Raw genomic sequence first — 27106 nt, 5'->3', positions numbered from 1 at the left:
TTTTCCTTCTGTTCATCACTCAAAAGTCCGGGAACAAATTTTGCACTCGCTCATCTCATTTGCATATTATTAGTTAAAATGCTTTGAACGGATCTGTATATGATTTTAAGGTCTTCCGATAGCTCTCGAATAGTCATTTGCCTGTTTGAACGAACCATTGTTTCCACTTTTTGCAGATTTCCAACTGATTTTGAGATTACTGGACGTCCCGCACGCTGCTTGTCTTCAACAGACTCATTTCCGTTTTTAAATTGGTCATACCACTTGTACACAGTCTTCAAAGTTACCACATTATCGCCGTACACCGATTCTAACATTTCATGAGCTTCTTTGGCATTCTTTTGCAACTTAAAACAAAACTTAATGTTAATGCATTGTTCAAAATCCATGTTGCGCGACAGACACGATAAACACAACCTCACTCTAGCGGCTCTGGCAGCTGATTGGCAAGCTCGAACGTGTTACAACTTGTCCCTGTCTGTCTCAGTTGATCACGCTATTGGACAAATTACAGCGTATGGATGTAGCGTCGGCAGTTGCCGCTATAAAAATTCATTCACAGTATTTTTTTATCACACCTCGTACATATCTTTATATTCTTTTGAAGAAGATTCCATCCTCTTAGTAGTATATAATAATTGGTCAAGCAACCACCCTTGGGTCACTTCAAATGGATTGACCCAGGTAAGAGTGCACAAGCTACTATTACTACTACAGCAGCAGCTATTGCTGGTTTGAGTGGTACTGATGTAATACAAACATTAAAGAGTAGGCAGTGTCAAGGATGTAAAGATCTCGATATCCTAATTGAAAACCTCAAAGCCACACTTTTGATCTCAGCTTGTCCATAACAAGTTCAGATTTTGACATTGGCACCCAGTAGCTAGAGTACTGAGAAAGTAGCTGATGAATTACAGGTTTCAGTGTGAATGGTGATGTGGCCAGGAAGCTTAAATCTGTAGTTGGTATTTTAGCGACACCAGAAAAAAAAATTGAAGGATGATATTAGACAGTGAGTCCTTAAATTTTTTGAAGATGATGAATTTTCCTGAATCTGACAAGGAAAAAAAGATTTTATATCAGTTAGGATCAGTGGTGAAAAAGTCAACGTACAGATGCATCTACTTCTCTGCAATTTAAAAGAGATGTTCATGGCTTACTGCACACATGGCTGTGAAATTGGCTTCTCAAAATTTTGTGAACTTAGGCCAAAGTGTCCTGGAAAAACTGGATTGGAGTCCTATTTATTAAATGAGCTTAAAGATTATGACTTGGAGGAACTAATAGAATATAAGCAGTGGATTCATACAGACAGAGACACATTGGAGATGCAACAGGCGACTATGGGAAATTTTATTGAAGAGCTTTTCTTAAAGGTTTCAAATCATCAAAGTTCGTATTAAAAACAACTGAAGGAAAATTTAAATTATATATTATCCTTATGGATTTTGCTGAGAACTATTTGTGTGTTTTGCAAGATGCTGTACAGGGATACCATTGAGAAAACAGCCAAGCTACACTGAATCCATTCATGGTTTATTATAATAAAAATGAGCTTTAGAATCTTAGCATTTGCATGGTCAGTGATTGTCTGTGCCATGATCTCATTGCTGTTCATATATTTTTTATTCAACTGATCAAATACTTGAAGACAGTGACTTAAATAGAACCTATGCAATACTTCAGTGATTGTTCAGCTGCTCAATACAAGAATTTTATCAATTTGTCCCACCATGAAGACTGAGATAACAGCTGAATGGAACTTCTTTGGTACTAGCCACAGAAAATCACTTTGTGATGGAACAAAATTATTAGCAGCATGTGTCAGTCTTCAACCACCTATAGAAAACCAGATGTTGACATCAAGAGACTTATTTGAATTTTGTAAAGAAAATATACCAGGAATCAGGTTCTGTTTTATTCCAGGAGAAATAGTTGAGAAAATCCAACCTGAACAGGAAAGTCGGTTTATTAGTGGTCACACAATTGCTGGAACAAGAGAGAACCAGCAATTTAAGGCAGTCAGCAATGCTAAAATCCAAGTCAGCAGAGTCTCAAATGATACTTCAGTATTTGAAGCTGATGTTTATGAAACTGATGAACCTACTCAAGGAATATCACTTACAAGCTTCCAACCAGGCCACTATGTGGCTTGCATGTATTACAATACTTGGTGGATTGGAAATATGTGTGATATATCTTTTGAAAAAAATGATACCCTCATTAGTTTTATGCACCCTCATAGTGCAGCTCGTTCTTATCATTGGCCCCCTAGAAAGGACACTTTCTGGATTCCAGAACAGCACATTTATGCTATCTTGAAAAACTGTCTATGATTAAGAAACAATTTAAGCTGAAGTGGAATTAAAAGTATTGTGCTAAAAAGTCAAGTTTAGGTATTTTTATTTTATTTTGAAGCTACTGTGTTCTATAATATTGTAACACTTTATTGCACTCTGTTATTACTACTATGATTATATTTCATTTTGCTTATAATTTTACTATTTTAGTGCATGTGTAATAAATATTTTTAAAAATTGTGCTGGCCGTAACAGATATAATTAGTTGAAACTGTCTCCTCATCATTCAATAGGAGGCAAGGTAAGCTAATTTAGTTAACAACTTTGTATTAACAGGCAGCAAAATGGATGATATTACTTAATTACGGAAAACTGGCTCCCTGTGTGAAAGATGCATTATCTTTCAACTGTCTTTTCTGCTATTTAGAAACTACGGATCAAGAAACGAAGTGCATGGATTTTGTAGTTTAAAAGTAGCTCTTTCTAATTATTATAAAACTAATAAAATCTGAGAAGGTATACCAGATACATAAGTTTTTAAATTGGATAAAAAATCAAGCTAAAAATCTTTGACCAGATGAATATCTCCTGACAAACCTCCAGTTGCTTTGAAACTTTAGGATACACACAATTATACCCTTTTTCAGGTCATAAAGTCATTCCGATTAAAGTATTAGATAAGGAATTATATAAGCTCAAACTTTGACTTACAAAATGTTGCGACAACATTTTAGCTAAATTTCAGCTGCTATTTCTCTAAACCAGGTACCAAAAGAAACTTGTGAATAACATATTTGAAGTTAGCATAAAAAGTTAACCGAAAGTATTAAAACTCAAACCTATACCTCCAAAACTATAAGTCAAATTATTGCATGTATGTGCGAAGTATCAGTAAGTACACTTTTTTTAAAGAGATCACAGTAAATCAGCAGTAGTAGATATAAGCTACAATTTGGTAAAATTGTATTTAAGATCTCAGCGAGAATGTCCACGCAAAATTTGATGAAGTTTGGTGATAGTCGATTGGAGCCCCTGGTCCATTTGACATGGAATGACCCTTTAGTATACTCTGATACAAGTTAAAAATGTCTGTTACAATTTGTCAGACAATCAGTCCTAAGTAAAATCAGTCTTGCTTGTCTCGGATGAGCCATTTTTAAAGCTTTTATATTAATTGAACTCCAACAAAACATCAGTTATTGTGGGCATTTAAATTTCATTAAAAAGTATCTGAATATGCATCAGTATTTTGGAGTATAAACAACTATAATAGAAGCAGACGGGCACTTATGTTTACTATTAATCCAACCAACTTTTCATAATATTTTTGCCTATCTCTCATTCATTTTTTAATGTACTTTATGCAGTTTTTTTTTTATTTTGCAGTTTAACTCGGCCAGATGTATTAGAAGAAATGGTTACATTGATGATATCAGAGCCTAGTGAAGACATTAATGAACGGGAAAGATATAGATATCCAAATATTGTCTGTGAACTGCTTACGACTGATGTACCATATTTTAACGAGAAATTAATTAACGAATCTTTATTATCAAAATTATATTCATTCCTTGAATCAGAGCCTCCTTTAAACCCCCTTCTCGCTTCATTTTTCAGTAGAACTATGGGTATTCTTGTTACAAGAGGACAAGAGCAGGTACATATATAAATTTAGTTTTTTTTCTGATAGCTTTTAATTATTATAAGTTAATTAAACTGGTTTTTAATTAGTATTAGTGTAATGTCGATTGATAGTTCTTAATTATTTGGCAAAGTTTATTTCTGCAAAAACTTATAATTATACATTATCTGCCAATAAAAAAATTTACTTATATAATGTGGTCTATCCTGGAATTTATTTAATTTTTAAAAAAGCTTGAATTTAGAGGAAAAAAGCTCAAATTGCAAGAAAGAATTAGCAAATTTACAAAAATTATCTTTCAACTGCTTTACAAAGTGCTACTCAGAAATTAGCTTACAAGAGTAGATTAGAAGTTATTGTCCTCCGCCCGTTCAAAGGAGTCTCCTTCTGTACAAATAGTATGATCACATAGTTTAATCCTGATCAGAAACACTTCTGATAGTGATCTCAAGTCAGAGTGTTCATTACCCTTTTGTGCCAGCCTGGATCTCTTCAGTGGTCTCAAAACATTCTTTAAACTTCAATTTCAACTTTTGAAACAATCAGTTACACTTGACGGAAGTCTAGTGAGTGCAGAGGATGTGAAATGGTTGTTATTATTTGCCAAAAATTTACAAGTGACATGTAGCACAGTGAACATTCATAATGCTGGAATCAAGATTTGTTACTCCACTTTATATCTTTGAGCCACCTTATATCCATCTTAGTAGAATTTTTCATTCTTCTGATAAAAAAACTTTGTTCACAGTGCCATTAGTTAAAAAGCAACCAGCATTGACTTAATGTTATATCAATCCTGCCTTGCTTTTTGTTGGCCTCTTTCATTCTGACAATTGCTTTGTTTCAGGATCATATCCATAAATCCACTGTTATTTACCACCAGTGATGCTGGAGATGAAATTTGGATTAGTTTCAGGAAGTTCTTTTATTTTAAAGTAGACTTAAAGCCCTTGCTAAGCATCTTTTCAGCATTGTGCAGTTTGTTGAGCCCTATAACATAATTTTCTGACCAACAGCTTATACGGGCTTACTTACAGTCTTGCAAATGCCAAATTTTTTGCAGTCAGTGATTGTTGGATGGTTTCTTAAACTTTTGCTATATTTTAGATGTAGTTTGACCAGAACGTTTGCTATCTTCAACTAGCAAAAACATTTTCAATGCTTGTACCAATTTATGAATGTGTTAGCCCCAGAGCATTCCCACCAAAAACTTGCCTAAGCATTTAACTGACAAAAAAGAATTGGGGCTAGCTCTATATTGTGCCAAACAGATATAATACAACTGGTTCATGAGCGCATCGAATTTCAGGAACTTAGAGTAGCACCTTATTCCACACCATTATTTATTGATATTCACTCTTATCTTGAGCACCTTTGTCCCGTAAACTGTGAATATTTTGGTATTCTAACAATGAACATTTTTTACAAAATAATTTTTATGGAGTTATCTATAAAGAAATTTATAGATACAATACTACAAATCTAAGTATCTAAATTTATAGATACTTTTTCTACAACCAATCTTAATACGATATAATATTAATTGTGATGAATTTAATTATCACATGAATATAAATAATAATAAATAGTCATGATTACATTTAATGTAAAGTACAGTAAAACTCATTGAATCAACAACCAATACATAATAATTTTATTTTTAATATTGATCAAATTTTGTTACTTATAATTAAAAATTTTGTTTTTTTACATATAATCTTTTATAATAAAAAGTAAAGGTTTAAATCGGTGTAACCTACTAGTTCACACATTAATTAATAGAATTGTAACTAATGAGTAAATGTATTCTAACTTCCAGTCTTTCACAAGATTTTTATGCACATTTTACTCCACTGTTAGCCATTGAATTATATTTATATCTATGCTTGCCACTTTTGTATATGCAGTGTAAAAAGGCACATACATAATGCATCAGTGAGAAAGCCAGAGGTTTGAAAGTAGTGTTGTTATGTTTTAAAAATTTGTATCACCAATCTTCAGTAATGTTTGTTTATACTTTGATTAGCCTGAAAAGAAATTTAAATTCTTTTAATTAACTGATAAATTAGTCACATAATCTCTGTTTATAGTGTAAACAACAAAACAACCCATATTGTATGAAAATCCTTACTGTCTTTGTGTTAATTTACCTTACCTGTAATTTAAATGATGTCTATAGTTGAACCTTCCGTTTTTAAATTAATTATATAATTAAGCAAAATATTCTGACAAATAATTTTTTTTTTAAACAAAAAACAATTAATATAAGTACTGTTACAGTTTATTAATAAAATGTTTAAAAATAACTTCATTTATGGAAACTAGTTTTTAAGGATGTTTTAATTATTAAAATTTATTATATTATACAATGTTATGAGCAGTATTAGTGGATGTTCAGCATGTATTTGTGAAGTTTAAATAAATCATTTTTAAACTTTATTTTATTAATATTATTAAAGTATAAAGTTGAATAATTTACAAGATGAACCTAACAAGATCAAACATTTATAATAGTTCGCCAACCTGAGCACAGAGCATCTTTGAACAAGTGAAAACTTTCAGGAACACAATGCTATTTGTTGTATCATGTTAACATGGATTAGTATCGTTGTCAAGCTATAGCATTTAGAGATAACACATTTTTTAACCAAATAAAGATTGAAGATCTTTAAGGGCTAAATGTTTGTATTAAATTTTGCTTTGAACTCATCAAAACTTTTTTAAATTGATTCAACAAGTATTTGGGGAAAACTTTAGGAGGAGATCTCTGCGTTATAAATGGTTCAATTGCTTTAAATGGGGCAAAACATGGATTAATGAATATACCAGACCATTATAACATTGACAACAGCAATTATAGTAAATAATATAGAAGTTGGTGAAGATCTATTCAGAAATTGCTGAGGAAGTGCATTGTTTCTCTGTAAAATTTGTGCCACATTTGCCAGCTGACGATCAGAAAGAGAATATTATCATGCAAGATCTTGATCATGCTAGTGTTACTTTTTAAAAAGCATAAAAGGAGATTAGACTTAGGTAGTTACAATGTGGAAAAGACTTTAGTTTAAGAATATTACAAAAAAAAATTAATGAAATAGTATGATAATGATAAATTTATTCAGTTTCATTAAAAAAAAATATTAAGATAGAATTTAACAATATAATCTTGTAAAACATTATAATTACAACATCCTAACAATATCTAGTTTCCCTAACTTAATTTACTTTTTATAATTTTTGTTGATAAACATAAACAATAGGTAAAAGTAAAACTATGTAAAAAATAAGAAGGAATTATAACTGAGAATCAATTGTTCATGCACCCTCAAAATGCATTTTAGTGTTATTTTTTTATGTATTTAATATGTACATGTTAATAATGTTGATTAATTTTTTTAATATGTAATATTTTTTGTTTTCTTTTAAAAAAAAATTTCTTTAGAATTGGTATTCATACAAGCTCACATGTCTTCAGTTGTTGGAGTTCCTAAAGAGGAAGGGCACATGTATTCCATTACTTATGAAACATTTAGGTACTTCAGCTATTATGGATTTAACTCTTAAATTTGTTACAATCTCAGAAACAGAAATGAAACAAGAAGTTCTAATGGTTAGTAACAGTTTTTTTAATAATAAATTGGCTTGTTATACTTTTTAACTATTATTTATATTTATTTATTTTTATTAGTAAAACCACCTTCATTAGTGTCAAAATAATAGAAAGACAGTTGAATCATAAATATGCTACATGCGGTATTTTATTTTTTAAGTTAATTAAACACGCTTATAAAGAAACTACAATATGTATACATGAATCTGCTCATTTGCTCTATAGTATGGTTTATAATGTTATAGTTCACTGTTGTTTACATTAAAGTACAATAATGAATTATTTAGCATAATTTTACACCATCATTTTATGTAATTTTACAAGATAAATAAAGATTTTATTTATTCCACTAATGGAGTCATCTGTGGTATATAATATGCATGTCTGTAGTATAATCATACTCATGTAGTAAAAGTGATTGTATCCAATTTTATTTTCCATATCTCAAACCTAAGTAAACAGTACTGGCGTTGCCTTCTTGATGGGATGTATTTTTGGCATTATCAGGTTATATAAATTAATAAGAAAAGTTTATAATATGTAAATGTAATGTTTCCTCCTGTCTCCCTGAAATCAAATTCTAAACAGTGTAATATTTAAAGTTTTACGTTATGCAAGTGAACATTTTATTATGAGTTTGTATTATGGGATTAAAAATAAAGTTACACAATTTTATGCTTTCTTTGAAATGAATTTAAGGAGTAGGCTTGAAGAAGCATAATGTGATTTTTTAAACATGGAAACCAAGAAAAAGTAGGCTGGAGATATTTGAAATGTGAGCGTAGAAGAGATTGAAGAAGGTGGTTAAATGTAGAAGATGTGAAAAATGAAAGTAATGAGGAGAGTAAATGAGAATTGAATGCTAATTCAGAATAGGAAATATAATTAGAGGAGGCTTGACTACAATATTGTTAAAAGAAACAGTAGAAGATGCAAAGAGAGGCCAGCAAAGATTAAACGTTAAAGATGATCTTAAAACAATTGATTCCTATCAGAAATTCAAAAGTGTAGTTGGTAATAGAGAATGGAGATTAACATGTAACATAGGACATGCATTGGGGCAGATAACCATATGGAGATGATAAGATCTAGTAAAGATGTAAATTGTTATTATGGATAATTAGGATTATGAAAGATATATACATCCATTGGTTCATTCAGAATTTATAAGCAGGTGACTGATTTTCTCAGTCATCTTTAAATATAGCAGCTAGTACTACTGCCCACTGACTGCCTCCAAAACTAAAAATTTATTTCCTAAATATAAATTACTCATCTTTCAATCTCAATGCATTTTATTTGCATGAAGCAGTAATAAAGTAGCAGCATATTCTTCAGCGTATATTAATTAATTAGAACACAAAGAGAAACACTATTATATTGTAGCAGCTTCTGTATGTGCGTATTTATATGTTACTATTTAATTTATGTGTAATCACTGTTTACCTTTTTTTTATTTTTGTTTTATAGTGGTTGGATAGTGAGGAACTAATACAATCTATTGTCCAGTTATTAGATCCATCGATTGATGGTGATCGTCATAGCAGTGCCTCACAATTACTTTGTGACATTATAATTAAATCTCGTGAGGCTGAATATTGTCATGAAGTTAAACAAGAACCAAATCCAATATTAAACACTATTGAATTGTAAGTATTACGCTGATAAACATAGTTTGGTACAAAATGTTTTTGATATAACTTTTTATGCTGAATTCAAAATATAGTATCATTTTTGTATTGTGGACAATTTTTGTGGAATAACTTTTTTTATATTGCCTTTTTGATATTTCAGCTATTTTTTAGTGGTAATTAATGCATGTAAAACAATATTTTAAATGATTTCAAACAGACAGAGGCACAGACTTATCATTGGATAGCAGTAGCTGTATTTGCAGGATGAATCATTCACGATGTGATATGTTGCCAGACAGCTTAGTCATACAGTGAACTTCATAAACATGCCAGTATTTTTATACATTCACTGTGTTTGCAAATAGTACAGTTGCAGGGTTTTACAAGTCCTGTGTAAAGTGTCTTATGTTAGATATACGAGGTCTGTAAATAAAGTAATGAGATCAGTTTTTCTTCAGCAGCCAAAGTAGCAACTCTGTAAAGTTACTAGTAAATGTATGGTTATATGAACAGCTGATTTATATTAGGTATTAGTATTTTTATTCTATTGTTGCCACATGAGATGTAAACAAACTTTTTGTGAAACAAGTTTTGTTGTACATTACAAAAATGGGTTATACTAATTATGTGCAATCAAGTTTTGTGTTAAACTCTGTGAGAATGCTACTAAAACTTTTCAAAATTGAAAAGAGCATATGGAGATGATGCTCTGTCACGAGCCCTAGTTCTTGCCTACAGAACAGACTGTAAATCAATATGTTTACCGAGAAATTCTTGAAAGACTGGAAAAGAATTGCCGGAGTGAGACCAGCCATCAGAGACAACTGGATACTGCATCATGACAGTGCACCTTGTCACACTGCACTCTTAATTAATGAGCTTTTGGCAAAGAAAAACATTCCTGTAGTTCCTCAACTACCTTATTCACCTTTGAACTTGAGTCCGTGTGACTTTTTCCTGTTCCTGACTTAAAAAAAAAAGATCTCAAAGGACACCATTTTTAAACATAAAACATTAAAAAATGTACTCGCCATCTGAAGGACATTCTGGTTTCTGAGTTCCAACACTCTTTGAAGAGTGGGAAAACCGTTTGAAGCATTGCGTGGCTTCCCAAGGGAACTATTTCAAAGGTGATAAAGGCCATGTATAATTGAATTGTAAATAAAAGGTTTTTCTGAACCATTCTCATTATTTTATTTACAGACCTCATACAATATTTGGGCTAAGGAACTATGTAAATCATCTGAGTAACTTCCTTTATGTGTGTTGATGTTTAAAGATCAATTATGATGTTTGACTCCACTGGATAAACAGTGGTAAGAAATATTTTGTAGTTATAAAGTGGAGAATCAAGATAAGCTCTGGGTATCTAATATATGCTGTTCAATTTGTGTATTATATCAGACATACGGGGATAAGGGTTCTCAGCATTTGAACTTTGATGTACCCGTAGTGAGGCATGATAAAAAGATCATTCATCGCACTGTTACATCTGTATTATAAAGATAAAAGGATAAACATTAAATCCAAACGCACAGTAAAGTAATCAAATTCACCATCTCCTATGAGACCAGTGTCTCACAGCGAGGTCTAATCTGCACTACCCTCTTTAACAAATTTAAATGGTGAAAAATTCTGTTTGGATCAGGTGTTTTCCCTCCTGACTAAAAAAAAGTCGTCTTTGTTTTCCATTGTTAGCTTTAAAATTTCGTTTTGAAATGAGTCAAGAACTATTTTATTTTCTGATGATACTAGTAGTAAAACGGTTATAAAAAAAAACCATTCGGATAAAACAATGAATATATGCACAAGATGAAATAGGATTTGATTAAATATTGATAGATTGCCCTCTTAGAATGTGTATGTTTTCACTACACCATTTTTATATTATTGGCGATTAGGTTCTACACTACATGTTAACTGATTTAAAGTAGTCAGTTGTATATATTTAGTAAGAAATCACAGTTTCTAACATTCAGTGATGTCCAGTGTAGTGGAATTTAAAATATTAATATGAAAAATTAGATAACAGATAAAAATTGAATAATTATTGTCTTTTGGTCTTCAATGAAAATATGTTTTGTGTAACCTCCTTCAATTTACTGTCCATTTTGTAGGAGTACATGTTTCAAGTTTTGTAAGTGTTCAGTTATTGATAATGTTTATTTTGTTAAACAATTGAGTTTATTCAAATCGAATTGTCTTGCATGTGGTGTTCTTTTTTTATCATCATAATTTCTTATCACCATAGGACCATGTTTAATAGATAATTTCTGGTCTGTCACCTATTGATCCAACTTACCTTCATTTTCAAGCTGTGATATTTCTGTCTCTCTTCTGATCATTTCCGATTAATTCATTCTATTTCCTTTTTGGATCCCTTCATATTCTTGCACCTTTATTTAGTAAAGTGGTTTTTATTCTTAAAAAAAATCATTTTTTACAATGATTACCTGAGATTTGTCTACATCTCCTAAAAATAATCAATATCGTACCTCATATAAACATATCGAAAGTAGCTCCCCATCGTTTGTCTATGCTGTATGGTTACTTACATTTCCCGTCATGGCCTTTTTTTTTGTTTTTTAATCATGTAAGCAGAGGCAGGTGCAGCCATTCGCAGTAACAGTGGCAGTGGCTGTGTTGGTTTAGTCACTACACCATATATTGTTACACATTTTAAAAAACTTGGACACTGGATTACATAATGAAGCTACTGTTAAAATTTTGTAGCGATCAGTTTAGCGGTTCTTGAGATTTTTGCTAACATACAAAGAAATGTATGTTGCTCTTTGTATAATAGAGAGATTTTATGAAATATAATTTTTTTTAAATTTTTAAAATCTAGCGTGCTTTTGAAAAAAGTGCTTATTAAGAGAGTACTTGACATCTATTCACATATGAATTAACCCTAACTTTTTACTTCACTCATCCATAAAGAAGCCTGTTTTTCCTAACAACCTGATTATTTTGCAATGCCTGTAATATCTAAGGAGAAAAGCTTCAGTGTTCTTATACATATTACACTGAATAATAAGTAACTTGTTACTTCTTTCTCAATTATGAACAACAGGGAAAACTTCTGAAAATTTAACTGTTCAACTTTGATAGTGTTCACTTTCATTTGAAGTGTTTATAAAAAAAACTGCTTGGACTAGCTATGTCCAACCCAAAATCATTACTGGGCCAATAAGTACAAGGAATGTGAAGTGAGCTGTATGCTGCATAGACAAGAGGTATAAAGGGCTGGCTGACTGTTATAAGTAAATTGATTAATTTACTTATTTTATTTTACAGTTTGCAGTGTAATAAAACAATATATTTCAAAAAATCAAAAAGCTTTTATTTTTTTAAATAGTATTTTTTATAATTGTGTTTATCAAATTCCCCAAATCTAACTAATCTTATTTATACTTTTTTTACATAATTTTTTTTTTAATTTTTATTTAAAATATATGTATTTTGTTTTAAATCATTTTAAAAATAAAAATCTTTTACAGTGTGAATCTTTAGTAACATAAGTTAAAAATTAAGACTATGAGTCATCTTTGAATGTTGAGAATGGTTTAATATAAAAATAACCATGAAAACTATATTACGCTGTTAAGCAGTCACAGCTAATATAATAGATGTTCAGTTACTTGTATAAAATATATTATTTTTCTTAGATTTTTAATGCATAAAAAACAAAGTATTTAAGTAAAATCAATAAGGACCACACAAAAAAAATAACTGGGCCGTGGGTTGAACATAGCTGGCTTAAGCAGTCAAAAAAACTGTTTAGAAGGGAATGGGATCATCTTCTTCTCTTGTTCTTAAAATGAGATTATGTACATTTCAGTAGTGTTACTATGACCTAAGCAGCACTTATGTCTAAGCAGTATTTTACTATTATAAACACTTCATATGAAATTGAACACTATAAAAGTTGAACAGTTAAATTTTCAGAAGTTTTCCCTGTTGTTCCTAATTGAGAAAGAAGTAACAAGTTATTTGTTATTCAGTATGATGTATGCTTTAGCTTTATTGTTTTTTCATGGTTTTTACTTCCTTGTACGAAGGAAAGGAAGTATTGTGATTGTGAAAAATTTTGGTTTTCAGATTTCAACAGAAATATCCATTTTGATCATCCCTGAATCCATTTTAACCAATTTTGGTGTGACATACGTACGTATGTATGTATCTTGCATAACTCAAAAACAATTAGCCGTAGGATGTTGAAATTTTGGATTTAGGATTGTTGTGCACCTCCCTTTTTGATTTTAATTGACTGTACCAAAAGTGTCCAAAAAAGCCCAAAATGAAAAAAAGTTGGATTTAGGACTTTTTACGATAAATAATAATTCAATAATAACAATAAAAAAAATATATCAGAAGTTATTAATGAAATAAAATGTTATGTACCTTTCATTTTAATAAAATGTATATATGTAACTTAATAGGTGTACAAGGAAGTCGTGTAGTGTCCACATGTTCCCCTATGTTAACATTTTAATCAAAATAACTATTATTTTAGGGTGTTTGAAAGAGTAGTACAGTTTATACTCGCATTATTTTCTTATTTAAGGTTTGTTCTGCTCAGTTTTATATACATTTAATAATTGCTCTTAAAATATATTAATAAGTAATAGCATTGGCAAAAAGTGCCACTAAATTACAATCATTTATATTTTTATTATAAGAGTATTTTGAAACCTTTGGACTTCTTTTTATAACAATTGTTTTTTTTTTATTTCAGGCCGAAGACTGTTGAAAAACTCCTTGATGTAATATTATGTGGTGAAACATGTGAAACGAGTATAGTTGGTGGAATAGCTGTGTTACTTACTCTTTTAGAGCCTATTAAGCTAAGGTATTGAATGAATTATCATTTTTAATAAATGATTTTAAACATAATATTTTAACCTTCTCCCATCACAATTATCCGTGCTTCTTAGCGCTCCGTGAAAATATGTTGGTATTTGATTGCCTCCCTTCATAGTCTTATGCTACCCTCTTGGGAAAAAAATTTCAAAAAATTACAGTATATTAACGAGATTTAACAAATTCTGACAAAAAAAACCGTTACGATTGGATATTTTTTATGCCTGTAACAATAAAAAAATTGAAACCGTACAAAAATTACGATAATTAATTTGCAGAATTTTTTTGCGCATTTCTACTGCGTTTTTTATTAGCGAAATTTTTTTTTTATTTGTGTTTATGAAACATAGTTTGCTGATTTTAAAAATAATACTTTCAAGCAAATCGGTTGAAAGTTGGGCAAAATATGATGAAAAACCCGTGTGATAAATCACAGATTAATTAGCATATCAATTTCAAGAAATTTTTATAGTTATTTATTTTTTCTTAGCGTTAAATATAATGTAAAAAATTTTTTTTAAATTATAAGACTTCCTAAGAGCATTTATTACATGAAAAAAAAATTTTTTATACCAGAGTATTGCTATTACACACCAGGGGGTAATAAAGTTCATGAAACGCATAAATAATTACCCCAGTAATTACAAGCTATTCGGTACAAACAACAGGTATTTTTTATGTTACTATGTATATAAAATCGTAATATATATTATATATATATATAATATATAAAATAAGAAATTACAAGCGCTCACTAGTTTTTACCCCAACACATAAAAATATCGCTATAAGGGAGATTCCAAAAAAAAACAAAAGAATGAAATAGATGACAAATAATAAATAACCTAAACAAATAAAATGAAGTAATAAATTAATAAATAAAAAGCACTTACCCCTAGTTGGTGATATTTTGGCGTGTGTGATACACGAGAAAGCATCTGTCTATGCAGAGTGGTACCTCACAAGCCACACACCTCCAGACTAATCTTGCGCGAATGCGGTTTGCTGAGCACATAACACATTGTCTAAAACTGTTTGTTCCCTCACGTTTAGGAAAATGTCTTGCTTCACAACTTTCAAGACATAACAATTCACGATTTCTTACATAAGATCCTCGTGCAGAAAATCCTGTAGGAGATGATGAAACAAGCCCTTTCAAAACCTCATTTCAAAACAATCTGAAGGATTGGTTCTTTTCCATCTTATTGACTGACTTGTTAGCCGTATAAGCATTGACAAGGAGCATATCAAAAATGTGGAAAAAAGTTTTTTCATCACTTTTGTCATGCGCCTATGTAAGCAATAGCTTGAAGACAGACAATTAGATAGATCAACAGCCCCCATGTAATTATTGTAGTCTACAACCATTACAGGTTTCACAACATTTTCTGTACCGCGAATTGTTACGCTGTATTTACCCTCTTCAGCAGGCCCATGAATAGAAGACAGAAATGTTACCATTCGCTTGTCACTGAATAGAATACAAGATATTCCATTCAGTGTCATATGACAGGCTAACCGGTGTCTGGTCAAACCTAATTGTTTACGTCTGTTTCGTATGAATTCAGCTGGCATTCCAGCACAATTGGATCGAGCTGTTCCACAAGCTAGAATTCCCACATCTTTCAGTCGATATAATTGCAGGGATGAGGAAAAATTGTCCATATACAAATGATATCCACAATTTTCATAACCTGCAATTAGATTGATAACTGTATGTTCAGTAATTGTTTCGTTTATATTTAGTTCCTCTCGTTGTCTCCCGAGATATACACTCATATCAAATGTGTACCCAGAATTATCGCAAAGTCTGTAAACCTTTATCCCAAAGCGCTTTCGTTTACTAGGTATATACTGCTGAATCAAGACTCTACCCTTGTAGGCGCATAAAACCTCATCAACTACAATTTGTTGTCGTGGATTACAGAGTTCACGAGATTTCTGACGGGCAATTTCAAATATTTCGCGTACTCTCCAGAGATGGTCATAGTTACCAGTTTGCATTTCTGATTCTATTGGTGGATCCTGGTTAGTGAAGTGTAAATACTTTAAAATATGAAGAAAGACGGTTCTCGGTAATGTATTTTTAAACCAAGCAATATGGGAAACCTCGTCAGTTGACCAGTATTCTTGTAAAGTGTGTCTTACAGTATGACCCATTTCCAGGATGATTGCAAAGAAAGGTTTCATCTGATCAAGACTAACGTCACCTTGAATTCTGTCCTTAGGTAATGGTCCATGAGGTCTACGGCTTTGAAAATACAAATTAGTTTGTAATGTTACTTTTTCAAGGATAGCCCCAAAAAAACAAATAAATACGGCAAACGGCGTCTGCCCATGAATACAGGGATCAGGAATATATTCAGGCACATTCTGTAAATTCCTACGACGCTTGTTAGGCCGACCTCTCTTACGAGGAGCGGATTTAGCCAAAAGGTCGGGATTCTTTTCAAATGCACCTGGTTTCGGACCCGTAAAACACAAACTGTTTAGTGTGTCATATTTGCACCTATCAGTACAAACTAACCAGGGATTTCCAAGAACTGGCAGATGACCTTCCAACTCGTAACCTTCGTCATCTGTAACTGTTTCGTCATTTTGGGTCCGGTCAGTTGGATTTTCTTGTAATTCCGCCATGTCAAGTTCCTCATCTTGGAGAGGAAACTCAACAGCTCAACAGAAATTTCAACATCCAACTGCACTGGAAAACGATAATGGATTTCATGAAATAAATTATCGTTTCCTTCAGCAAGTGGATGTAGAACTGAACCGGCTACATTTATTTCCTGCTCCGTGTCAATATCATTACTCGAAAACTACTTCGATATGTTGCTAATATAATAAGCTATTTTTGTAAATAATAAATAAATCCATAATCCTCATAGCAGTTATAATACACAAGTCACACACACACACACACAAGCACATTTCTGAGAAAAAAATGGTCATATTCTTTCTAGTCCAAATAAAACATTTTACATCGTATAAACATTCAAATTGTCTAATAAAACTGATTCCTTTGTGATTACAAAACAAAATAACCGACTTAGATGCCATATAAAATGATTTTGTAACAGCATTTTAAAACTGACGCCATACATAGCCAGTTCAATGACTACATGATCTGAAAAGGTTAATAGTAATTTTCTGAGGATATTTAGGAAGAGTTAGGTAGTAAACATAAAAAAAAATCATTTTTAATTTATACCTTCTGGTATCTTATCTTAAGTGTCATTATCAGATATTTGTAGATGACCTAACTGATACATAAGCCATAAGTTGTTCTTGCTAAGCATTAGCAAATAAGGGAAAAATAAAGGGTCAAGTGCTTGTTCATTTTTTTATTGAGTTGAATATTATTTGTGCATTATCGTGTCAAACTCAATTAAATGAAAGTGATTCTCAGCTTATAGATGGTATTCCTTCCTCTTTTGCTTATCTCTTAGATAGCTATCTGCCTTCATTACTATAGAAAAAGCAACATCTCTTATATCTCAAGCGCTTTACATGTTCTTATTGTAAAGCATTGCACTTAATGCATGACTTCCTCTATTATGTAGGGATTGAGTTCAGTCATAGAAAACTTAACTTGTGAGGATTATTCCAATAATCTGATTGACAACTAATGATATCTTCATTAAAATGAATGAATAAAAATAAATTTTAATAGACAATTTTTTAATATGTTAAATGGTAAACACCAGGGAGGGGAGCTGTTCTACCAGAAAAGTGTGGCTGCTAGAGTGCTGTTATAACTAGCAGTTTCATCTGTTGAATCTTAGTTATCCACTGTAATGTATAGGTTACAGAACTTTGAATCTCTTGACTCTTAACGTAGAATGTATTCCTCAAGTGTTGTGCTACAGTGGTCAGGTGTCAATTTTTCCTTACATGGGAGATTAGTATTGCGCTACACTGATGACAGATCTCATAAATGTGATTTAATTGAATTTTTATGTTAAGTAGTGCTGAGTATGTGCTTTCTTGGGACTTGGAGGTAATTTGCCAGTCCATTGTGATGATTGAACTTTTATCTCAGTTTCATAGTCATAAACCCAGTTTTTGTCTCCTGTTTTGAATGAATGTCTCCTGTTTTTGTCATCCTTTGTATGAATGTTTTGTTGTCATTGGCTTGTTTAAGAAGTTGTCGACAAATGTCCACTCTATGTTCTTTCTGCTGTTTGGTCATCAAACAAGGGACAAACTTTGCAGCAATAAGATGCATGGTCAATTTTTTAGTCAAAATATCATGGCATGATCAAATTGAGATGCTCCAGATCAATTTGCATGTACCAGATCATTGATTTTCTGAATGTGGGTGTCATTAGTTGAAGTCCAAGGCCTTCCTGGTCTACAATCATCTTCAATTGACTGATAACTACTTTTAAATTGTGAAAACCATTGGTAACATTACATACAACCCAGAGCATCATCTCTGTAAGCTTGTTTCAAAAGTTGAAATGTTTCTGTGAAAGTTTTTCCCAGTTTCACAGAAAATTTTACATTGTATCTTTGCTCCCAAAAATCGCACATTACAAAAATCACTACTAACACTTAAACATGTTGCGCTCAAATAACAATAACACAAAAAAACATTTTGCGCTCAAATAACAATAACACAAAAACTAAATGAGATATCAACAATTCAAGAACATGTGGTTACTGAGGAGGTTATTTGAAACACAATACTGCCAACTGCACGTCAGTTAATATTTCTTGTCACGTTATCAAAAATGTTCGGTTATTTTCTGAACAGACCTCGTATAATATTAGTGTTACTAAGTATATTTTCATTGTTTTTGTACCACTTTCCAATTTTGTTATTATTATAGACCATTTCCATATTTTCATAAAATGTTATGAACAACTTCCAGGGAGACTTAAAACTGCAAATAGAGAAAAAGAAACTAATTTTTTTTTTTTATAAATAATTTGAATAGAAATAACTCAACAAAAATAAAAATACATTACACTTATTCTACTAGAATTTAATTTAAAAAAAAAAAAAACAATAAATAATACAATTCATCAATTTATTTATATTTTTCAAACAGCTTTTTGTGAACATATAAATAAAAATAATAAAATTATTAATAATAGCTGTTATTAATATTATTTTTATAAACCAATAAAAAACACAATTATAAGTAATAAAAATACAGTCAACAGGGATAAAACTATATTGTACAACACTTGGGGCAAGGATTCTGTTTGTTCTCCCCAAAATTTACCCCCTTACATTGTCCACTTTGTGTAAAGTTTGAATTCAAACTTTACAAAAAAAGACAATAAAAATTTGTTGTCATATTTATTGTAATACGTCTGCAGCTGCTAAAATCTGTAATAATAAAATACAAATGGTTTGTTCATTGAACTAATTGTAGGAAATTAATATCTGTTTACATACAATAAAAATATGAGTTACGTCTTGATTGAGATCATGTTGCATATAATATGATCTCTATTGTACGTAAAATGGTTTTTTGCAAGACTTAACAATTGTAAGAAAAAGATATAATCTGATTTGATAAACATAAGCATGAAAGATTTACACACTAAACTTTTAATCAGTTTTTTAATGATCGGAAGAAGAAATATTCTAGAATGTGCAGTTAGACAAACTTATAGTTTCATCTTGATTTGGCTGGGATGTCTGTGAGAAAAGTATTTCTTTAAAATAAAAAGTTGTTTTGACAGAAATAAATTTCATGTTGGTGCCAAGTTACATAGAGATATTAAGAATAAATAAACTCATTTTCAATTGTACACTCAATAACCCAAATTTTACATTCATTATTTTCTCAGATAAAAACATGCCATTACATTAAATAATAAATAATTAGGTATTTATAAAGTAAAAAAAAATTAATTAGCTAAAATAATTCAGATGCTGGTGAGGGAAGGTATTTGTAAAGTAAAAAAAAATTAATTAGCTAAAATAATTCAGATGCTGGTGAGGGAACTATACTTAACTAATAAATTTTTACTGTATTGTGTTCCATAACTCTGAAGATCGGAATGTAAATATTCAAAAAGAGAAGTGAAAAGATGGTAGATGTGTTGTTTCAGAATAATAAAATAGTATCATAAGTCAAAATATTGTAAAATCTTAGTGTTATCCCACCACGCTATTATATAAAAGAAATATTCCAGCTCCCAGGAGTTGGAAGAACAACCAGTAAGGTTCAAACAAAATTTTAATCCATGCCTGACATATTAACAATAAATTACTGAATTCTGCTAAAATGGATTTTCAACATGCTTTTGATTATTAATATAATCATCTTTTTTGACCATAACCTAGATCAAAATGGTTTCTACATATTCTGTTTTTAAATGTTTATATAAGCCACACATCTTAATAGGAACTTAGCCTGCATTAGCATTTCATAGTTTTATCCTTGTAATTCTTATTTTATATGCCAACCTCTTCATCATAAAATGTTTAGATGAAGAATTAAATCATCTAATCAAATATGTTAAACAGATGACAATTTTTCTGATAATTGAGAACCTGATTTTAAAGTTAAAAAACTTAAGTGATATTAAATTAGTGTATGTACACACACACACACAAACATATATATATTATAAGAACGTTTGAGTTTTACTGATACTGTGTTTTGAATAATAAATTGATTATCTTGAGTTTTCAGAATAATTATTTAGTTTATCTTACTAAAATATTAAAAAAGTAATATTTTATTCCACTGTAAAAATATTGAGACTGTTAACAAGCATGGAAAAAATAAATTACATTTATTTTTGCAGAAGAATCGAAGGGACATAGATTCCACATGTTAGTATATTGTTAGGTTATAATTAATATTTGGCAGCATATTTTGTACTGTAGAAGTTAACATTATTTTAGCAGTAATGAAATTTTTTACATTTTTGTAAGCATGTAGCATTATGGAATTATATTTTTTTTTTTTTTTTTTGTTATACTAGTGGAAGTAATGCTGAACAAGAGTGTCGATATGGTGATGGAAATAATGAAAAAGGGGGATGTGGTGATCCCTCAGATCATAGTTCTTCAACATCACCATTATCACCAGTCACATTATCTACTGCAGAGGCGATATTACCATATTTACCAAAACTGCATGATCTTTTATTAAATCCACCTAAGGTATAGGAATAAAATATTAAAATTCTATTTATGTTTGATTAGTTTACTAGTTGGATATTTAATAGCTACGAAGCTTGAAACTCTCAAGATATTTCAGTTAGTTTGCAAAAATTGCATACACATCAAGGTTCTTTTATAAGATAATTTACGTAAAATATTTTCTCTGTTTTTCATAAAATTACTCAACTATTACATTTCATTATCTTAGCGTGAAATTTACAATCTAGAAAAATAATGATGATGGAAATACAATTTTTTAAACAGTAATAAGTCTATTGTAATGAGAGTTGAAGTAATTAAAATTATTATTATTGTAATATACTGTTTATCAAATATGTTATTTGACTTAACTAAAACTTTTAAACATCTTTAGCCAGATTCTGAACTGTTGAAGGTTACTATATGAAGAACATAAACATAATTAAACTGGTTTATTTTTTTAGATTATTGGCATCAGAATCTTTGGCTGAAGATGATAAATGTATTTGATATTTTAATACTTACTATTAGTATTTTGCAAATTGATAACACTTTTAAATTTTAAAGAAATTTTTATTTAATTTATGAGTTAACTGTTTAATTGTTAATATGAAATATGTCCACGTGTGTATTTTATCACCTCTTTCACTTTTTTTTTACTTAAATTGAATAATTTTTATTAATTTTTCTTTAAATTCTTCATCTAAAAACCATTTGCAGGTTGCATGTGGCCAGTAAATTCTTAAGTGTTGTCAATCTAACAAACGAATATTATTGCTATAAACATTGTTTTTTTTAAAGAATGATAGAGAGCAAAGTCTTGCTGGAACACCCAACTTCTGCTTTCTGCAAAATAGGACTCTATTTTTCAAAAACACATTTTTTTTAAACAGATTGTTGACATTTCTGTGCCACAATGAAATTCATTTTATCTGAGAAAATCACTTTCTACCAATCTTCAAAGTCCAATTTATATACTTCTTAGCCATTTTTTTCTTCTTAATTTCTGTAGGAGCTGCTTTTTCAATGAATATCATGCTTTTCAACATTGTTTATGCAACCTTTATTGCACAGTTGAGTTATGAACACTGAAGCCAGCCGTTTCCCCTTGAAAATAACAATCTGATTCTTTAAGATTAACCTATATAAACTACCCAGCAAGACGTCATCTTTTTCAGTTTTTTATGCCACACCTTGTTTTAGAATTAACAGAACCAGCCTTCTTTAAGGTGGATAATGAAGCTGATAGCTTTTAAACTTGTCCCACATTGTGCTGCAATTTTACATTTACAAATTGAAGAATATTAATGGAGAGTTAATTTTTTTTAGTAAAATATCCTTCTAAAAAATTAAATGATCACAATAAAGAATTATACAGTACGTAGTAAAAACCAAACGTACATCCTATAAAAAATAAATCTTATTAATAATTACAAAACAATTCTTATGTAGCACAAATTTTAAAATAGAAACAACTATGAGTGCACAGTTATTAAAAAAATACTCAATTAAGGTGGCCTTGAAAAAATCAGTATAATCATGTAACTGAAATTTCCCTTTACAGTGCAGCTTTTCCATTAATTTGTACAACAAATTAATGGAATGAACAAATTAATGAAATTTATGTTGCAGTTAAAGGTCATTACAGATTTTTGTTATTATAATTTAATAAGCAATTTTTTCTCAGATTGATTTAATTACTTTGCAATTCCATCTGTATTAAACAATTTATATTTAAACTTGAAATGTGTTTGTTTTATAAATGAATTTTTGTTCCTTATTGAAATTGGTGTTTTCCTTTAATGTTCAGGCTGAAGTAAAATGACTCAAATTGATGCATTTGAAATCACAGTAGTAATTACAGTGTTAGTTTGTCACTTCTAATCAATGAGTTAGGGGTTAGAAGAAGCATTCTTAAATTGGGAATGAGTAGTTAAAGTTAAAGAGGCAGAGGAAGGTAGAAGATTATAGTTGGTTGGAAATTTGACAAGCTAATGGGTTTTCCAAGCAATGAGTAGCTTTGCTGTGGAAGGATATGAAAAGATTTAAAAAGGTGGTTATATAAAAATTTTGATTTGCAGGACAATTAGGCAATAAACAACAAGGATGAACCAAGAATTTAGGCATTGGAAATTAAATTCTTCAGTAGTATTGCTGGAAAGACAAAAAAATTTTGAATGAAAAATAAGATAGTTTGACAAGTATTTCTGAAATGGCATTTCTAAATGATTGAAGAGGAAATTCTAAGTTTGTTTAACTCATGAGTAAATAGAGAAAGAAAAAAAAATGTAAGCAAAAGGATGAAAGATTCCTCCAAGGAAAAGCAAGGAAGTGAAATAGGACATAGAGAAGAAAAGATTCTGATGTTCAGAGCATAATGTTGGAAGAGTTACAGAAAGATGAAATTTGTTGGAGATTATTTCTAGAGACCCTAAAAAACAGATGATTAGATAAACGCAAATATAAGTTAGAGATTTCTTTAGATAGTCATGTTCAGTTGATTAATAAAAAGAGAGTAATACTAATAACAAATTAATGTTACGGTAAGTAAAGTGTACAGTTGAAGTTATCACTAGTTTCTGTTTGTTTTAACATTTAGTTACTACAGAAAAGATTGGAGAATTTATTTTAACCGATAGTGCGTAGTAGTGTTCAAATATGCCTTAAATTTTATATTTTTGCTTATATTTAATTACTTCTTTCTGTTTTTATTTAGAAACCACCTGTTAAAATGACCTCTGGTGCAGTAGATCCACCTTTAGGTAATACAAGGCTCCATGTTGCTAAACTTTTATCAGCACTTGTTGCCACCCACAATCCAGATGTAAATAGTAAACTTTCTGAGCTTGGCACTATCGGTGTTCTTTTAGTAAGTACTTTCTTTATGTTTAATTACAATCTAATTGTATATATATACTGAAACTAGTTAAATAAAAATAACATTTTTTTTTTTTTATATTGCCAACTAAAGTATTACCACTAAAGGTTGGTTGGTACTGTTGATTACAACCGTAATTCTTTTTAAAATGGTTTATATAAAAGCTTTTATTTTATAAATTACTTTTTTCTCAGTTCTCTATGAACTGTGGTCAAAATAATTCATTCTAGGGTTTTTGTAGTGGTATTTTCTGCCTTCAACAATCAATTACAAAGAAAGTTTATGTACATTCGATAGTCCATCCATCAATTATTAAAAACATACTACTACCTATTAACTACAAAAAAGTCCTCTACCCAATCAGACGATGCTCTTGGTGGGATCAACTGATGGCTTAATTAATTCAGGGACTATTTTTACTTTTGAGATGTTTTTTTAAATAAGGTTTAAAAAACCCAGTAGTAGATAAAAATTATTTGTTATTACTAAAAGAATATTCTTTATTTTTCTTTATAATTTTCATTGACTTCCATGCTTGTTTTTAATATAATCTCCAACAGCGTCCTTATTCCTTTGTCATAGAAGGCCACTGCTTGTAACTTGAACCATCTAGTTATCCTGTTTTTCAGTTTACTCTCATTTTTAATCACTGCAAACCAAGCCACTTCTTTAAGTGCATGAATTAGTGATAATCACTTAATGCAAAATCAAGTTTAGATGGTGAGTGGTCAAAAATTTCCCAGCCAAATTTTTTCAACATCTGAACAGTTTTAGCTGCTGTATGAGGTCAGCCATTATCAATGAAAAACATACCCTGTGAATAACAAGCCATGTCTTTTGTTTTACTGGCACATCTTAAGTTTCAGCACTATTTTATATAACAGTTCGGCATCAATAGAAAATCGATTATAAAGATGCCTTTTAAATACTATAAAAAAGTGGTGATTATTTTTAAGACTGATCCTTTCTCACTAGATATTTATGAGTGTTGCCATTACTTGACCTAGGATCTATTATTATTGTTTTGACCTGAAGTTTTGAACTGAAGCCGGATGTTTTTGCTTATGTACGTGTGAACAGTTGTTATAAATTACTAAAAATGAAACAGTAGTTAACTGAAAAGAAATTTTGAAACTGTTAATGCCTGATTATTATTAGCTTTCACATTCACTTCTTCGACTGTTTCATCTGGTAACTGCTATACGCTCGTCAACATAAATACTCATTCATCGTTGATAAACAAATGACACTACTTCCTAACTTTATCGTCGTTCATAATATTAGTGTTAAATCTAGCAATGTTTCCTGTGAATGACATTAGCGCTGTTGTCTTTTGCTAACAAAATATGTATCACAGCATGACCTCACACTTGATAGGATTATCTATCATAGCACTCTTTGTAAATCTCTTGCACACCACAACAATCATATTGCTGATGCTATCTAGATAGCTAATATTGAGCATTATGTTATATTGAAACGTTGCTAGTGTGTAATCTCAATTTGTTGCCACAGTATATGGTATTTTCAAAACTGATCTTAGTTTAGGAAGAAATGCATCTATTAGAATTTAGAATAACTTATACATTTTGTCTGCAAAATATCCCTCACTTTTGATTACCAAGATTCTCAATACAAAAAAAATTGAATTTAAAAAGTTGTTTGCAAAAAAATAAAATATATATATATATATATATATAGTAAATTAAATTAATGCGTTAGATTTCATTAAGAATAAGGTCATTAAAATGAAAAGTTCAGATAATTTTTAACTTTATTTTATTGAAATTAATCTTGGTCAGATTGATATTATTCCTCTGCACTGTTAAATTATGTTTAAAAAGTAATCCAAATTAATGGATTAATTATATTTTTATCCATGATTTTTAAATTGTAAACATTTATTTTTTTTATTAGAGTATGTTACAAAAGTTATGAAAATTCATTTCAGCTGAAATGGCTCCAAAATTCCAAAAAAATATTCCCGAACTATGCTCTCTGACTGAAATATCAGATGAGGTAGGGAGTTAACGGAACCTTCACATGCTTTTGTACATTCTAATGATTTTTGTGAAATCAAAATTCTTTCTTAATAGACTGCTTGTGTGAAATAAATAATTTGGATTAGATCAATTCTGTCACAATTTTCCTCAGGCTCCCTGTCGAATTTGAATTTTTAGAAAGAATTTGTTGTATTGTTGTAATCTCTCTGGTATATATGTACCTTGTATGATCTCCTTTGTGTCTTTTAATGTCTCTTGCATATTTTCATTACCATAACTTGTAATCTGTTTCCTTCTTATCATGGAATTTTTATATTTTTTAATCAACTATTATTATTATCTAATTTTATTTTTTAATTGCAGGATCTTTTTTTTACTTATTCTTGGAATAACTTTTTGCATACTCAAGTAGAGAAGTGCCTCGCGTTCGCTCTCAATTCAGAGTCGGCGCTTACTGAAAATTCTCATCAAAACGTCCTACATAATGATGTAAGTTACTTTTAAATATGTATTATATCTCTTTTATTGTTGTGTCTTCCTTTTTATATTTATTTCTTATAAATATGATGCATATATTGTTAAGCCTAATTGCATTCTGATATGTGCATTAAAACCTAAATAAATAATAAGGTTTTAGTACTCCAGTTTTATGACATGGATAAATTTCATGAATAGAAATTGATGTATTATTATTTTTAGGTTTCATCATTGTATCAGTAATCAACTGAATGACGGTAATTATCCATTTGTATTTTCAATACTTATTTAACCCTTTGATCAGTATACACATCATATGATGTGCCCGACAAACAGTGACACATTCAGTACACGCATCAATTGAGTTTTTGCATTGGTGTAGTGTTCAGTGAAAACGTCATATGATATTTGGTACTCTGGATTGTGCTGCTATCTGTAGAAGTATTGTGGAATTTTTTCCTACCATTTTACTCAGCCATTAGAGCTTGTTTTCACATCTTTGTTCGTGCTCATCATATGATCGTACTGTAGTACATGTGTGATGAATGCAATACTGCACTTTGTGTTCACCCATGCTTTCAAGATTAT

General features: G+C 30.2%; 1 protein-coding gene across 3 annotated transcripts in view; it reads left to right on the top strand.

Annotated features, from left to right (window-relative positions):
• The window catches only part of fmt (phosphatase 6 regulatory subunit 1-like protein fmt), a 90049-nt gene that overhangs the window by 17234 nt on the left and 45709 nt on the right, over positions 1-27106 (top strand). For all 3 annotated transcript variants that reach the window (XM_075374082.1, XM_075374080.1, XM_075374081.1), the window contains exons 4-10: positions 3687-3957; positions 7385-7552; positions 9023-9201; positions 13925-14038; positions 21001-21181; positions 23877-24029; positions 26405-26530. In XM_075374082.1, the coding sequence (XP_075230197.1) occupies positions 3687-3957; positions 7385-7552; positions 9023-9201; positions 13925-14038; positions 21001-21181; positions 23877-24029; positions 26405-26530 (1192 nt within the window). The remainder of the gene's footprint in view (positions 1-3686; positions 3958-7384; positions 7553-9022; positions 9202-13924; positions 14039-21000; positions 21182-23876; positions 24030-26404; positions 26531-27106) is intronic.

This window comes from Lycorma delicatula, chromosome 8, assembly GCF_047948215.1.
Source record: "Lycorma delicatula isolate Av1 chromosome 8, ASM4794821v1, whole genome shotgun sequence".
Taxonomy (NCBI): Eukaryota; Metazoa; Arthropoda; class Insecta; order Hemiptera; family Fulgoridae; genus Lycorma; species Lycorma delicatula.
The sequence above is the reverse complement of the archived record's forward strand: the minus strand, read 5'-3'. Positions and strand labels throughout refer to the sequence as shown.